General features: G+C 46.6%; 5 protein-coding genes across 5 annotated transcripts; 2 read left to right on the top strand and 3 right to left on the bottom strand.

Annotated features, from left to right (window-relative positions):
• Positions 1–343: 343 nt before the first annotated feature.
• On the top strand, positions 344–1414 carry ARB_01584 (uncharacterized protein; the record flags this gene model as incomplete). The annotated part of the gene is made up of 3 exons (XM_003012030.1): positions 344–730; positions 788–1132; positions 1202–1414. 3 exons carry the CDS (start codon positions 344–346, stop codon positions 1412–1414), a joined length of 945 nt encoding a protein of 314 aa, XP_003012076.1.
• A 236-nt stretch (positions 1415–1650) lies between these two features.
• Positions 1651–2847, bottom strand: ARB_01585 (uncharacterized protein; the record flags this gene model as incomplete). The annotated part of the gene is made up of 1 exon (XM_003012031.1): positions 1651–2847. The coding sequence occupies one exon, from the start codon at positions 2845–2847 to the stop codon at positions 1651–1653; it is 1197 nt and encodes a 398-aa protein (XP_003012077.1).
• A 740-nt stretch (positions 2848–3587) lies between these two features.
• Positions 3588–5731, bottom strand: ARB_01586 (cAMP-mediated signaling protein Sok1, putative; the record flags this gene model as incomplete). The annotated part of the gene is made up of 2 exons (XM_003012032.1): positions 3588–4577; positions 4649–5731. The coding sequence occupies 2 exons, from the start codon at positions 5729–5731 to the stop codon at positions 3588–3590; spliced, it is 2073 nt and encodes a 690-aa protein (XP_003012078.1).
• A 4057-nt stretch (positions 5732–9788) lies between these two features.
• Positions 9789–11368, top strand: ARB_01587 (serine carboxypeptidase, putative; the record flags this gene model as incomplete). Its single annotated transcript, XM_003012033.1, has 2 exons — positions 9789–10032; positions 10092–11368. The coding sequence occupies 2 exons, from the start codon at positions 9789–9791 to the stop codon at positions 11366–11368; spliced, it is 1521 nt and encodes a 506-aa protein (XP_003012079.1).
• A 1108-nt stretch (positions 11369–12476) lies between these two features.
• ARB_01588 (uncharacterized protein) lies at positions 12477–15658 on the bottom strand (the record flags this gene model as incomplete). Its single annotated transcript, XM_003012034.1, has 4 exons — positions 12477–14574; positions 14643–14992; positions 15054–15165; positions 15300–15658. 4 exons carry the CDS (start codon positions 15656–15658, stop codon positions 12477–12479), a joined length of 2919 nt encoding a protein of 972 aa, XP_003012080.1.
• Between the last annotated feature and the right edge of the window lie 204 nt (positions 15659–15862).

Consider the following 15862-nt stretch of genomic DNA (forward strand, 5'->3'; position numbering starts at 1 on the left):
AAGCCGGAAGAAAGAAAAGGACCCTGGTCTTGGACCCCCCTGAGTCAAACACGCCTTTATATATATACTTGGGTCGGTGCCCACGCTCGCCGCATCCCTCCCTTCCCTTTGCCCGCTCTTCCACGTTGTCTTCTTCGTCGTCCAGTCTCTCCTTTCATCTCTGGCAGAGCCATACCCTCATTTTTGCTCCATCAGCCTCTCTCTGAGAAGTGCGTGACATTCATTGACAGGAGCCATTCAGACGAATTGATTTCGTCAAAGTCCCTCGTTTGATTTATTTCTACAGGCCCTGCTTCGATCTATATCACCAACTTGCGACTCCCGATTCTTCCACACAGCAACCATGCATTTCTTTTCCAAGACAACCATCGCCCTTACTGTGGCCCTTGCTGCCTTCTCTGATGCCACTTCCCATGGACGCCACAGATACCGCCATTTCAACCGCCAGGATTCCAGCCTCAGCGTGCCTCTCAGCACTGGCTATGCTACCCCAACCAGCTCTATGGGAGAGGCCCCTGCTAAAAAGCCAGTTGACACCGCTTTAGCTGGAATGACTTCGTCTCCTGCTCCAATGGGCACAGGAACAAACCCAAAGCCTACTCCTCAGGACCCAAGCTGTACTGTGATTACTTCTGTAGTCACCTATACCTTGGGACCCGGAAACAGTGTTACCTCATACACATACACAACTTCTGTTCCTATCACCCATGAGACTCGCACCGTTATCCCCGTAAGTTCAAATTGACATATCCGTTCTAAAAGCACGAAAACTAACATTAGCCTTCAGACTCCTGTTGGCCCTCAATCAAGTGTCCCGCCCACCACTACCCGAACCACCACTACAACCAGCACATCCACTTCGACTGAATGGGTTACTGTTAGCGAAGTTTGCACCAGCGCTTCCCAGGGCGCTCCCGGCAGTGCTCAAACGAAGGCTCCAGAGAACCCAGCTGGCAATCCCGGCCCGGCTCCTACCAGCGCTCCACAGCCACCAGCTGGCGCTCCAGGTCCTGATAATACTTGCCCTTGCACTTGCCCTCCCCCCTCCACAGTTACTGTCACTCAAGCAACTGCTACTGTCACAGCTACTGTCACTCAGGCAACTGCCACTGTTACCGTGACTGTCTCCACCGTAAGTCTACATAGAAAACTGCTACAGCAAAATACTCCGAATTTGCATAGTCTAACATTTGACTACTAGGAATCAAAGCCAACCAAGGCTCAGGAAGCTGAAGCTGGTAACCACACTTCAGCTATGAAGTCGCCCGACCAAGCCACCCCTCCATTCCCTTCTCCAAAGCCCACCCACCCAGCCCATCCCTCCCATCCCCCCCATCACAGCCATCCTAGCCAGGGTATGCCCCACGGTACCGGCTCTCCAGCCTACCATTTCCCGACTGGTCTTGCTTACTAGGGAGTTATGTTGTTAAATATTTGACGTTATAATGGCTTGGTGAAATTAAGATAATTCTTAAAGGAGCTTCTAGGTTGCATGCCTTACGCAACACAAGCCACTTTCTTGTTTACATTTTATTCACTTCGATTCTTGGTTGATGCTAAACCCTTTATAACTTCTTCCAAATTATGTCTTAGATTATTTTATTTTTCTATTATTTTTTAACGACTAGACAAGATATCCCTTTTCAAAATCTAGGCAGGAATCACTGCGTTGCTATACAGTAACTTTTCAGTCATCTTTTGCCATTCCAGCCATGTAATGCCCTGTAGAAGGGAGTCCGCTAAGTCGTCAAGCTTTCCAATGTTCTCGACGCTCCCGCTACTCTGTTCCATGCTAGCTCGAATGTCATTACATCTCTTTGCCTTTCTACCTCCGGCATTCCACCTGTCGAGATATGCTTGAACAATCTCCCTTGCCTGACTCCCTTCAACTAGGCCAAGCTCTACGGGTATCTCGTGCTTTGAGCTTTTGTCAAAATCGCCCACACCAACACATCGAGATAAACATCTCCCAATTAGGTCGATTTTGGCTCTTTTGCCTTCTTTTGAGCTCACCCGTTTCTTCGAATCTGGGGTGGTATCCTTCACTTCATCATTAGTCCAATATCTCACCACTCTCTGCGGGTCAACACCCTGTACAAAGAGTCTGCCAAACTCCCCTTTCCCTTGTTGCTGTAACGTATGTAGCACAGCATAGAGCATGCCCTCAAACACGCCAACGCGAATAGTCCACTCTTGGACCGCACTGCCACCCCCAGAGCGGAATCGCTGCCGTTCAATTAGGACGTGTGTCGGCTTGTATGCTTCTAGAAGCGAGGTGATAAGCGTGTAAGCATGGGAAGCATATAGATATGGTGCAAAATGCTCCTTGGACTCCTTTTCAGGCTGCTCCTCTTCATCTTGCGCATTAGAAGATGGTTGAAATATAGCTTTTCGTAGTCCACCCAGTTTTGAAATTGACATTGTCGAAGGGTCCTTATGGATATCGCAGGTAGGAAACGAAGAGATTGCAAGTCGATCCCATGCATTCAGGGATGTCTTTGCCGCAGAGAGTGGCTGATATACAGACTCAATCGTCCTGACATCACTTGCCTGGGCCGCAGGGAAAACAAGCAGATGTGCGTAAGCCAAGTTTCGAATTCCCATATCGATACTCAAGATGCTCATCGGTCTTGGGCCGTTTGGGGTCTGTAGCTTGGTCTCTGCTGAACCGTGACTCGACCCGAAGCCATTTTTGCCGCGCGCTTGATGGTCGTATGTGTGTAAAGTCTCAGAGAGACGATTGACCAAGTCCACCTTGGTCCCAGATGATAATATTCCTATTGACAGTGCTAGCTTTTGCAGCTGTCGTACTTTGAGGGTGTGCAACTTGGAAATGATCGACGGCATGGCCTGGAACCTGAGAGAACAGTGATAAGCGAGGTACGGGGCAGTTGTCATGAGCGGTATATATTCTATGACTGGGGGAGTGTTGTTACGTGAGTTACTCGTTTCATCGAAGAACTGGCTGTGATCTTGCACTGGTTGGTTCTTCTGTGATTGGAAAAAGGGAGAAACTAGTTATTGAAGATCCTAACAAGAAGCTAATTAGTTAACTACTAGCATAACTAATTAATTAATTTATACACGGACAGTCCATGTTGTTAACTCACACGATGGATAACGTTAGAATACGAGCAATGCGATCGAGAATACAATGTTTAGCTTGCATTGTCTTTAATATCCTCATAATACATAATACTCTCATAATTATCAAATTAAATTCATGAGAAATCCGCCGCTGAAAAGACAAAACAAAGGGAACAAATGAGGCAGGAGGAAAACGTAGAAATAGCACATAGAAACTCCCACACCTTGCTCCCACTGCAAATCGCTAAACAACAAGGAGCAGAATCGAAGGCTAGTAAAGGAAACGACATAATATCGTTGCAGAACCGCGTTACCCAGAATATTAAAGAAGTTGAGAGAGTATGAACAAGCAAAGGAAGTCTATGGTGAATCAGGGAACAAAGGAAACAGGTATATTTTTGGGTCTGTAGAGATGGCTGATTGATACCGAGGGTATATCAAAGCAATCGAGGCAAGCGGAAGAGAAGCAGGGTATCATCGACGCAAGATCTAGGTGAAAATTACTCCGTCGCGTACATTGTACTGATATTGCTTCCAGGAGCAAATGTTATCCCAGGGCCCTCACGTAGGTATAATACTGGAGCCCATACTCTCCAGTGTAGGACCCCCACATGAGCTAAACGTTTGGCTATGCCATCGACATCTGGTAGCAGTCTCTGAGGGTATGCATATTTCGTTGACTCCGGGTATTCTCTAGGGCGTTGATCTTCGGATATTTCAAGAGGGGTCATGGTTAAGTATCTTTTAACATATCCAAAAGTGGCCTCCTCAAGTTCCCCCTGAACTGACAGGTTGAATTCGCGAAATTGACCAGTTGGAGACGAAAAGAAAGAGTCAAGACATTTTTCAACGTACTCCAAAGTCTTTCTGTCGGGGAATGTATTACTCTTGCTGTAGCCTCCCAGAGAACAAATACATTGTGCAATCTCTAGCGAGACCAAGCCAATGTTGTTTTTCCATTTGTGATTGGTAGTCGGAGAGTTGGCGTTGACAGAGCGGGAATTGAATCCAGCAGACATACCATCAGAGCAGTTGTCGAGGATGCTGCAAATGCGAGACGGGAGTGCAGCTTTTGCCTGTTGGTAGTAAGGGTTATGTCTATGTCGACCCTGCTCTTTCGCAACCATTTCAAACACGCGAGAACATATTTTAAGCCCTATCAGGTCCTGTACATCAGCCCGTATAAACCAAAGTCTATCGGCCTCAAATTCAAATATGTCCTCAAGTCTCTTTGGATGCTCAAATGGCATCAGGAAAGAAAAAAGGCCAATAAATAGGGGAGTGATGGGGGCGTAGCTTCCTCTTAGTTCGTGTTGTAAATACGGGGATTTGGAGAGCGGTTGGTGGCCAAGGTTAAGGTACCATCTCCTTGCCTGTTGAATGTCTATAGCATTTGCCGCTATTCTTTTCTTCAAGTCGCTTTGTAGGAATCGGACAGTGTCGTCTATTAAAATCACCCTGAATGCCCGTATCTGGTGATTTGCGACATCCTGAAAGATGTTCATTCAGCTTCTCGCACGTATTGTAGAGGAATGTAATAGAGGAAAATTTGGGGACATACCAATTTCATAGACTCTAGAGTCCCAAACATCGTTCTTAGCCCCTCCACCATTTTGTATATATTACCAGTTTCACAACCTTCACTGATCTCGGCGACCATTCTATCAGCCCATGGATCTCTCATCGGTGCGCAGTGGGTCTTTAATAACGTGGCAAGCCATTTAGTAAGATTGACCATATCCAGTACCCCCTTATGCACCTGTTGCAAAAGAAAGGGAACATCTAGATTTTGCATGACGCTTTGTTGATCTCTTTCCGGAACGAGGCTGCTTACGACATCCTTTAATGTCTCAAGCATGGCCGGTAAGCGTGGTTCAAAAGCTCCCACTGAGCTGCTGGTTGTTCGCTTGTGTCCCCACGAATCGACAGACTTTTGCTTTCTGCTGGTAGATTGATAGCTATGCACGGAGATTTCCAGTGCTATTGCCTCCCAATAAACTTCCGCCAGCTTTCGCTTCTCGTGGCCTTTCTCTCCTGCAATGGGTTGGAAATGAAGTTCACGATCAAAGTTAACATCTATCCTCAAGTTGATATTCCTCATGATATGGTTCAAGTCAAGCTCGCTGAGAGTGCTTGTCCGTATTGGGGGTAATCGTTCCGCCTTTTGAAGTATTTTGATCTGGTGTGATGTAAGCTGCATGCCTGTGGGGATTTGGACAAGCATGGCGGCAGTTGTGCTGTCGTCGTTTCTCTCAAGCTCGATTTCGTCAGCTTCTTCAGCGGCCGGGCTTCCCTGGGAAGTAGCTTCCCCAAAAGAAGGGTAGGGCAGTTCAGGATGGTGATATGGAAAAGGGTTTGGTGGCGGGGATGGAGATGGAGGTGGAAGAGAGGACCGTAGGCCATTGTATTGTGGCGACAAAGGGTGTTGTGATATTGCATGGTTGTTCATAGAAGAATCACCACTATGTCGGTGGTGATGGTGGTGTGAAGAAGCTTTCGATTGCTCTCTCGAGTCTTTTTTGGGCACATTTTGGGAATCATTATCCATCCAAGCAGAGTGGGATAGGCAGTATCCCGAATCTTCACCATCTTTCCCATGAGGCCTTGCCTTTGATGGGTTTGCCTTATGTGGTGAATCCATCATCCTTACCCTTCACCCTCCTCCTCAATTAAACAGAACCGGAGAAAGAAAGATAAAAACGATGGAAGATTCAAAAAGAATGTTCAAGGAGATAATGGAGAAAGGAAGAGGTTTGAGAAAGATGGATAACAATAGAACCACTTTCCCTCGTGCAAAAAACCACCTTCGCCCCTCCGGTGTTTGAATAGTTGTCGTTGAGAGAAGAGGTAAAAAAGAAATGAATCCTTTCTTTTTTGTCAAGATGCAGGATTTATTAGGGTCAATACCATTCGAAGAGTGAAAATGGTGTTGTTATTCATGTCCGTGTCGATGAGTGATGCAATTAGAGTGCGTCGTTCATCGAGTTTTCGAGAATGAGACGTCTCTATCAGCTAGGGAATAGAAGACGTAAAAGACACTTCTTCAGAGGAGGGGGATGACAACGTGAGAGGAGAAGTCAGGCGAGCAAAGAGAAATTTGCTTTCAATGGGGAGAGAGGAAGGAAAGAAGAAAAAGAAACAAAAATAACCGAGTGCAGTTTACAGCGAAGCAGACTTGGGCATTGTATGTATGAAGGTATGGTTGGGCGGCGGGCCGAGAGAAAGGAGAAGGAAATCTGGCAAAGGACCAATGAGTCCACGATTCAAGGCGGAAGGGATTCACGGCAGCAATGGATTTGTGTGCGAAGATGAATTGCTGAGCAGTGTGGAGTCGGAAAGCTGGCGCCCTTGACGGCTCTCTTTGGTCATGTAGAGCTGCTGCAGGAGGTCAGGAGTACGGAGTAAAGAAGGAGCTTTAAGACATAATCTTTTTGCCCACGATTGAGCTGGCAGTTTTGTATAGGACGAGGCGAAAGTTGAAAACGAAACGCTGCCTAGAGCTTATTCATGGTTCCGCCATATCCCTTCCTGTTTAACAAGGGATCTTCGCATTCAAAAAGTGAGGCGACAGGCACTAGAGTGGTTGGCTGGAGCCCAAAAAAAAAAAAAAAAAAAAATGGCGAGAAATCCGCAGCAAATCAGCTGCAGCCTCTGAGATGCACGTAAATTTAACAAAGAGTTTTCTTTCCCAGCTAATGGCACTGCGTAGAATTGTTGAAAAAGATAGGCAATTCCCATCAACAGGAAGATAAACGATTGAGCTACCTGAGTCCATGTTAGGGTTGCAGGCGAATTGCGTGATGGTGGAACTACTTTTTTCAACGAGGTGGATCTTGCTCCATACAGTGATAAGTATCGATTTCTTCGCCCTGGCATTTTGTGTTTTTTTATGCGTAATTATTCTCGCTGCTGTCTGGAGTATGCAGCGGCTCTTCGTTGCCTTGTTTTCCATTCTGGATATTACGTTAGCTCTGACCCAGTGAGAGGGGAATGAGACGAGGAGTTTCTATTCAGACCCATTATTAGATGGACAGAATCCAAGGCACAAAGGGTAGTTGAGTCAAGGGGAAGAATATGAAGCACCTGTCACCAGCTAGGAGGGAGGTATGCCCAGCAACGAGCCTCAAATGGACTTCCGCATCCTGCGGTTTGCCGCTTAAGTGATATCACAGACATGCTGATCCGCACTGGATTTCTCTTCTTACACACTGCCTGACTGGCACAAGGCATTTGATGGCCAGACAGCTTCGGAGATCGTTTGGAAAAGCACAGCTTGAAATGAAGTTCCACTTTCTCCAGCCTCTTCTCCCAATCGCTTCCTGCTTGCGAGAGCCCGAAATAAGAGTGGTGGTATTTTCAAGTCATGCATGCACTTTTTGGATTTAAAAATCCTTCTTTTGTTTATTTTACGTTGACAAACGAGGGCAACCAGTCGCCTTCCGCCTTCTGTTTGTGTCTCCAAGAAAAGAGAGGATGCGAGATGCATCGTGAGGAGGGAGTCAGTTTCAGCTAGATCACATTATGTTGGATCGAAAAAGGTTGCCCTGGCTATTCCTGGATGTAACGATGCAAGGCTCCTTCACGGAAGGCCTTCGTGTCAGGATTGGAACCCGTACCACAGATAGTACTGTTATCCTATGGTGTCACCACAGTGACAAGTCTGTGATCCGGTGTAGTCTGGCCCAGGGGGGAGGGGGTGATAAAAAGCCCACTTGACGTCCCTTGGGGTCCTCACGATACTGCCTATGATCTTGCATCAATGGGTGAAAACAAGGTCCAAGGGAATGGCAGAAGGTTTGGGGCTGATGGCTTCTGCTGCTGTCAGTCGTCCTGGGGAATCTGCAACTCTCGGGTAGTCCGTGGTGGCTATCTGGGGGGTAATCGTACCCCAAAGCCGAGCAGCTGGCCGCGCATCTGCATGCATGCAAGACATGTTGGCCTGACAGTATCGGGGCGTCATCCATACGGAAGTGCTGGGGGTAACCGCCCATTTCAGCTACTTCTCAAGCCACACAACGCACAAAGGTGGGCAACCGTTCACTCTGGCAGGGTCCTCAAACAGGGACTTGGAGGGGTTCGTAAGCTCAAAACTCGGGAACCCATCACAGCGTGGGCTAAGAAGCAGGAATGCCACAGGCTCTTTCGCTTCACTTTCAAACCACCGGACAGCATATGGATCAAGGATTAGTTAGCTTGCTAGTAGGCTATAGTTAGCTAGTTCAACAAAAAGAGCGGTGACGGATGCCGGTTTCGCGGGATAGCTGGACAGGCGCATCGTTTCAGCCAGATATAACTGACTAGTTAATGTTAGTGTGGCGTTATCCCGCCCATCGTCCTGCCTCGCGGCGTCCCTCGTAGTGATATAAATAAATATATATATATATATATATATATACACAGCGTACGGCGCACCGCGAGCTGAAGGACGACGAAGACGAAGATCGAAGACGTGAAGTCGCGAGTCGACGTTTCTTATATAAACGAAAAGGCAGAAGAAGGCGGTAACTCGATCGGGCAATCTAGGGTTAAACCTTTTTTTTAGGGCTTTTCGCCCGCTCGTCCTCGACGTCTCTTCATCAACCTCAACTGCGCGCGAAAGAGACAACGACAGTCAGTCAGTCCGGAGACGCAGTTTGACAGCCGGGGCGCAGACGGGATGATGGCGTTTCCTCCGAGTCGCGGCTCCCCGCGGGAGAGCAGTGCTGTTTCTTCCTCTTCCCTCTTAACTAGTTACCTAACTAGCTTGTAACCTCCAATGGTGGCTGGCTAACTAGTCAGTTAACTGGCTGGAGTGGCTGCAAACACGGCCAGCAACGTTGTATATGCACCCTCGACTTACGGCTAGGGGGTTTCCGCTCAGCATTGATATCACTGCTCGATACACCTAGCCAGGTTCGTCCCTCGGAGGAGTTAATAGGGACCATAAATCCGTGGAAAACAAAGCGGATGCGCCATGACCAACCACCACTCCGCCTTTGTGCAGCATGCCTGTACTACCTGCAGTCGGCTTGTCTTTCATCAAGTTCGATAATAATGTTGCCTCTGATGGCAAAACATGGGGGCAGAACTATGCGATTCCTGCAGCTCCCGTCCCTGAAGATTCGTTCCGTGGAACGATATGGGATCTTGCCAATCGTCAGCTTTCTCGCAACAACAGGTGAATGCGGTACCTTGGGGACCTGTTTACGGGCCTGTGATAATTCGGTGTATCCAAATTCACAAATTATTCTTCGAAATTACGTCGAGGTACGGAGTACCCCATAGATAAAATGCTACTGGGGGCTTTTCTTTTCTTTCCATTTCTTTTCTTCTACGTGAAATGGATGAAAACCCAAGCGGACTTTGCCGAACAAACGCAGCTCCACCAGGATCGAATATCGAAGTGCGAAGTGCTACCCACAACTGCGCGCTTATGTTGATTCATTGACGATATAGCTGAATGGAAATATTTGAAATATAGTTATATAAATATCTTTGCATTTTCTCTTACAATTTGCACCCTGGTGATGGCTTATATCTCTGATGTCCATATGCCATCTACAATCGTTCTTTAAATGCCCTTTTCGCTTGCTGGGGCGGGCCTTACGCTTTTTTTTATGCAAACAGAATACCATTTATACCGTCAGTCAACGACTTGATATCATTCTAACTAGGAAAGGGCTCTCAATTATACACGAATTCCACACGATATGTGGCCAATCATGCATGTAGCAATTTTATTGGCTATAATCTCGCTGGCACGCGCTGCGCCATCCACGAAGGGCTATACTGTCGCTACCTCCTTACCTGGAAAGTCTGCCTTTGAAACCAGACGGTTACCAGACGCTCCAGAAATACTCAAGAACTGGGCTGGCAGGCTTGACATCCCTGGAACCACTATCGGAAACTCGCTCTTCTTTTGGCTTTTCTCAGCTGAAGACAAAGCCTATGATGATAATCTCATAAGTAAGACTATCTTTTTTCTATTCTAATGGGATAAACTCTAAAATCTTTGCTATTCATAGTATGGTTGAATGGTGGCCCAGGCTGTTCGTCACTCGTTGGAGCCTTCCTTGAGAACGGCCCTTTGCGATTCATGGGTAACTCCACCATGCCTGAGAGAAATCCCTACTCATGGGCCAAACTTGGCCATGTACTATACATTGACCAACCTGTGGGAACTGGTTTTGCATCTGAAAAAGTTCCTGTTACCTCAAACAAGGAAGTGATATCAAACCTTTACAGCTGGCTAATGTCATTTGATGCGATATTTGACCATATTCTCCGTACGAAAAAAGTGCACATTGTGGGTGAGTCGTATGCAGGCATATATATCCCATATATTGCCAGCGAGATCGTGAAACGCAAAAGTGAACTACCGGTGAATCTGGTGTCGATAGCCATCGGTGATGGGACTATCGGCCCTAACACTGGAATGTCTTCCCTTGGGATGGTAGGATTTCTTGAAGAGTATGCGTCAAAACTGCGAATACCACGGGATATCATGAACGCGATCTCATTTGGTGACCATGCTTGTGGATTTGACATAATTCGTCAACGTGCAAAAGTCTACCCCCCCAGAGGCCCCTTTCATCTACCTGGAAGATCTGGATCTGCGAACAACACCGAGATAAGCAATATGCTACAAAAGGGTGTAGCCGATGAAAGCCTGGGATCATGCAACATCCACCCGGATACTCCTGAAAAAATTAGATCGTCCATAGTCAACTCGACATGTTATGGCCATTGCGCAGTATTTGAAACTACTGCAGACTACATGAGCTCTCAGCAATGTTTCAGCATATATAATATCAATTATGGTTGCAATTTCACAAATCCTACTTCCACACTCGAAGCGTATTTCAGCCGATCAGATGTACAAATTGCATTAAACCTGATGCACCCAACGGACCCGTTACGGCCTTTTCAGTCATGCAATCCCAAAATTCTCGAGACCCTTATGGCACCGGCGAACCGACCGGTTCCTCCTTCTTTCGAAATTCTTCCAGATCTTCTTACAACCCATAAATTGCCTGTTCATATCTACCAGGGACGTTTAGATATGCTCATCAACCATGTTGGCATTGAAGTCACCATCCAAAATATGACCTGGAATGGAGCCCAAGGGTTTCAGGATTCTCTCCACTTCGAATTTGGCAGACAGAAAGATAAAGCCGTTGGATTGTGGAATGAGGAACGAGGGCTCAGCTATCATTTGTTCTTTGAAGGAGGGCATTTTCTACCCGCTGATCTCCCAATGGAGGTATTGAGCTATGTCAAAGAGGTTGTTTTGAGGCAGTGAACTTGAATGGATTTTAGGGAATAATTATTTTTGTAGGATTGGTAGGATTGTCTGCAACTCAATGAGACTTAAGTATAACTGTTATAGATTGTAATAGTCACCATAGTCATTGAGAGGCCGTGTTAGACACCGATTTCTATATCCAGTAAAAGGAGTAATAAATAAGGCCCGAGTCTAGTCATATTGCATTGGATATAGTTATTCGGGATCCACGTTATTAAAGGTGTATGTAAGAATGGAGTAAGGGGCTGCAGCTGGCCGATGGCTGCACTTGCTAAATTGCTCCGTCCATTTTATAACTCAGCTACATCAAGAGCAAACAATCCAAACTATATGTATTACTTCTTGCATATACGAGAACCAATGCATACATCAATAATACGGTTACCTCTACCACTAATACTCCGTACGCGACGCGGGTTTGGATCCGGGAACATGTGGCAACAATATTCATTTGGTCATGGCATAAAACAGCGTCTGAGCGGTGCCAGGCTGTCTGCTGGCTGTTGTTTCCTCGCTTGCGTGGATCCCACGTTCAGCGCTGTCCATGGATCATGACTGGCTCCCTTCCAGACGGCAACAAGTAACAGGAGGGGCGAAGTAAGGAAAGGAGAGTATCATCAGTTTAAACATTATAATCCGTCATCATATCCATAAACATGTAAACAAAAGAAGTCAGAAACAGTACGTAAAGAGTAATAACAAAACACGAAAATGTCAACCATGTAACTCGCTGTGCAATATAACCGGGATACCCCTTTTCTCCTAAATGATAGGCCAAAAATAAATGGCAAATAATCAGTAGCGCTTGCAATCCGTTTGTGTTTCACCATGCTATCAACACCGTTCCCCCCCAAAAAAAAAGAGCAAAATTGGAAAATTCCCAAATATAACATCGGAACAGTGAAATAGGACTGACAATTTTGAGAATGCTTGTTCATCGTGGGAAATAACATGCAGTAAGAAATAAAGAAAACTATAGATATAATATAAATTGGTTCTATACGAGATATAGAGCTTCGAATGCTGTTTGTGGCAGCGCGGGCATCAAGACATATTTTGAAGGAGATCGTGATATAGTAACTTGCGATCTATGCGAGTATAGATTCTAGCGGCGATAAAATAATGGCGCAGAAGGGGCCATGGAAAGCAGGAGATCTGCCCGTTGGAAGACATCTCCAGCAAACATGCGATCACCAGATGTATTGGAAGTGTTTGAAGAGGTAGTAGTTGAAGGGACAGTGGCTTGTGCTGCCGGACCAAGTGCAGCGCTCAAAGGTGTAGCTGGAACGGTGGCTGACTGCGGGGAAGATCCATTGACCAGGCCGGATTGCGATGCAATTGACGTGGAAGAGTTTGAATAATGAAGATGGCCATTAGGTTGGGGCTGTGAAACAGCATTGGAGGGATTTGAGGTATGAAGCTCGGCAAGATACGACCAAGGAGAGGTATCGATCAAGCGTCCAGCTTCCCTTATTGTCTTCTGTACTATTCGAAGAGTAGCAACGATCTCGGAAGGAAGTAGACAGAACGTTTTTGCTTCTCGAATATCGAGAACTAGCTCAACAAACGTTTGGATGAATGTCTTGCAAAGATGCCAAAATTCACGTTGGTTTCGCAGATTGCCGCCGGGCTCTTTGAGTTTCATGTTGGACAGTCGGTTGTCTAGTGCATCAGCAACATCTACACATGAACGACAGCGAACAAGTAATTTCCGGCACAGGTTTCGAAGCTGTTGGGGAGCCCTAGATTCTTCAGCGGCTTTGAGGCACTGAGAAAACTGTTGCGCAGCCAAGGGAACAGCTTGGAGTGTAGCCTTATATGCCGACGAGAGTTGAATAAAGATTTTCTCAAATATACGATCTTCTTCAATTTCATCTAGGCCGGTGACAGGATTAATCCTGTTGTTCACTGGAGTCTGGAGCAAGTTGAAGGATTCTCCTGATCGTGGGGTGTTTGCAATAGATGAGGTACCTGACGAATGCAAAAATGCATTAGATCGACTGCTTGAACGGCTTCTACCTCCAATGGCGAGCGGCGGAGCCGTTGGATGGGCCGAGTGTGATGGATGACCGGGTGGATGTGGAGTGAATGGCGGCAAGGCAGTAGGGAACGGGGCAATGGGTGGGAGATGCACAGTGGTTTCGCTTCGTAGCCGTCGAGAAGTTGGAGGCCTCTCCCTTGTTGGCGTAACAGATGGTTCCGATTCCCGCTCGGGTATAAACTTGCTCATGGGTTGGTTTGTGGTTGTAATGGATAGTTTCTTGGCCATCTTGGATCGTCGGGGTTTCGGTTTCACGTTAAAAACGGCGTAGGCATTACGAAGCTCGATCAAACTGCCGTATATCATTAGGAGGAGAGTCCGGATATATTTCGGGTCGCTCAATGCCACAGCTTTGGCAACGTTGGCACGAAGTTGGGTCCCAACATGAGTATAGGCAGTGATGCAAGTGGCACACTCTTGCTTGACGGACTCGGTAACTCTTTTGGCAACCTCTTTGTCCTGCAAATCTGCGTCACCAATATTTTGTAATGCTTCGTTCAATTGATCAAGGTGCGTTGTCGCATTGTAAAAAACTATTTCAAGGCTGCTTCGCCTGTACTCTTCTGCCTTGATAACATTGATCAAAGAGGAGATGTGAGGATGAATCTGATAAAGTGCGTAGAGCACGCTTCTTGCAGAATTGACCACTGGGTTTTTAGTGGTAGTTTTTACCCTTTGCTCGGGGAGGCTTGAAAGCCTGTGAACAAATCCGTCTTTCAGGCGCCTCCGGTCCATTGGGCTGCTCGGGCTCGAAGAGTTGCTGCCATCATTCGGCATGCCCCCGCGTTGGGATCGTAGAAGGGAGCCATGACTTAGGCCACGTAGATGGCTGTTACGATACGGGCGCATCTCATCGAGGGTGCCAAGATCCGTGTTTTTCCTGCTAATCAGTCCCATCCTCTTGTTGCGTGATGTTCCTGAACCAGCAATAAAGCCTTCACTGTTGCTACGGTTGCGTTCACTGACACTTGCCAAAGTGTTTGAACGATGGATGAGTCCACTTTGGCCGGATGCCATTCTGTGGTGTGATCTTGTGGGTATCGGTGGTGGTCTTGATAATGAGGGAGATCTGGAGCCAGACGTAGAGTCGGTTCCGTTAGACCTGGGTATCACTGGAAAGCGGTTGCCTCTTTTTGGTGGTCTGGGTGGTTCGGTTGTTTCACTGAGTGTATTTGTTATTAAAGAAGGACCTCATGGGTGTGAACTCAACAAAAATGAATATACACTTACCTTTGGTCATGATATTCAGGTTCAGGGGATGCCGCAGCTCGTCTGCTTTTCAAAAATCTCTTTAGTTCCGTGGTAATTGCACTGTCTTTTTCATTATCCGCCATCTCAAGATGGTTGACATCCGCTTCCCTGAGTTCCAGAACGGCTTTCAAGGAACTATTAAGTGGGTTTCCGGAAACCTTGATAACCTGTAATTTACTCATGTCCGCGAGTTGGCTGGGGAGGTCTTCCAAGAAATTCTGCATTATAGAAAAAACACGCAATGAAGACAAATTGCGGACTTCCTCAGGCAGTTTCGTGATTTTGTTCCGACTTAGGTCGAGGATTTCCAGGAACGTGAGACTGTAAACCTAGGAAATGTCAGTACTTGGAGGTGGCTAAAGAAAAAGTAAAGAAAACTGTAGGACGTACCACTCGCGGGAACTCTGTGAAATTATTTGCTCGGATATTGAGGTATCGAAGGTGAATACATTCCGAGAAACGGTTTGGAATGCGGTCAATGTGATTATTCGAGAGTGATAACCTGAAAAAAAAATATATATATATTTTCTTTTGTTAACAATCTGCTACTTATGCAACCGGAACATAGCATAGCGGGTAGAGACAGAAAGCCCACCCCGTAACCGCCCGATATATTAACTGAATAAGTAGTCTTACCTGGCGACCTCATCCTTTATGATATTGACCACCGCTTCTGGGACACGAGCAATGTTCGCGTGGCCCAGGTCAATTGTAAGTTTTGGCCGAACAACACCTTCTACAGCCTCACTTCCAGCTAATGAGCGTTTTGTGTCCTGGATCCCGCTATCCACGGCTCTCTGGGCAAGCTCTATTATCAGGTCTTCGGCCAGGAGCTTTGAGGGCGCTGGTTTATGAGGCCTTGTAGAGACTTCGTCACGACTGGAGTTGCCATTATTTGGGGAGCCTGTTCTGGCATATGTCGGTTCCTTTATTTCGTTTGATGCATCTGTCCTATGAGGCCGATGCGGCCGCACTGTGTCATCCATTCGACTCATTGTATATTGATAAGGTACGAAGGGGAGGGAATTCCCCGTTGGCCAGAAACTGGCAATTCACGGGAATGTAAAAGCCGTATCCAGGGATTTTAAAAAGTGATTTTAATGTATATTGAATTCCACCAGGAATCTCGAGGGCCGACAAGAATGAAACATCGTTTAAAAGCCTTCCAGTATTGTTTTTTGAGTGTGTTGCACGCTGCT

Source organism: Trichophyton benhamiae (genome assembly GCF_000151125.1).
Source record: "Trichophyton benhamiae CBS 112371 chromosome Unknown contig01094.0, whole genome shotgun sequence".
NCBI classification, from domain to species: Eukaryota; Fungi; Ascomycota; class Eurotiomycetes; order Onygenales; family Arthrodermataceae; genus Trichophyton; species Trichophyton benhamiae.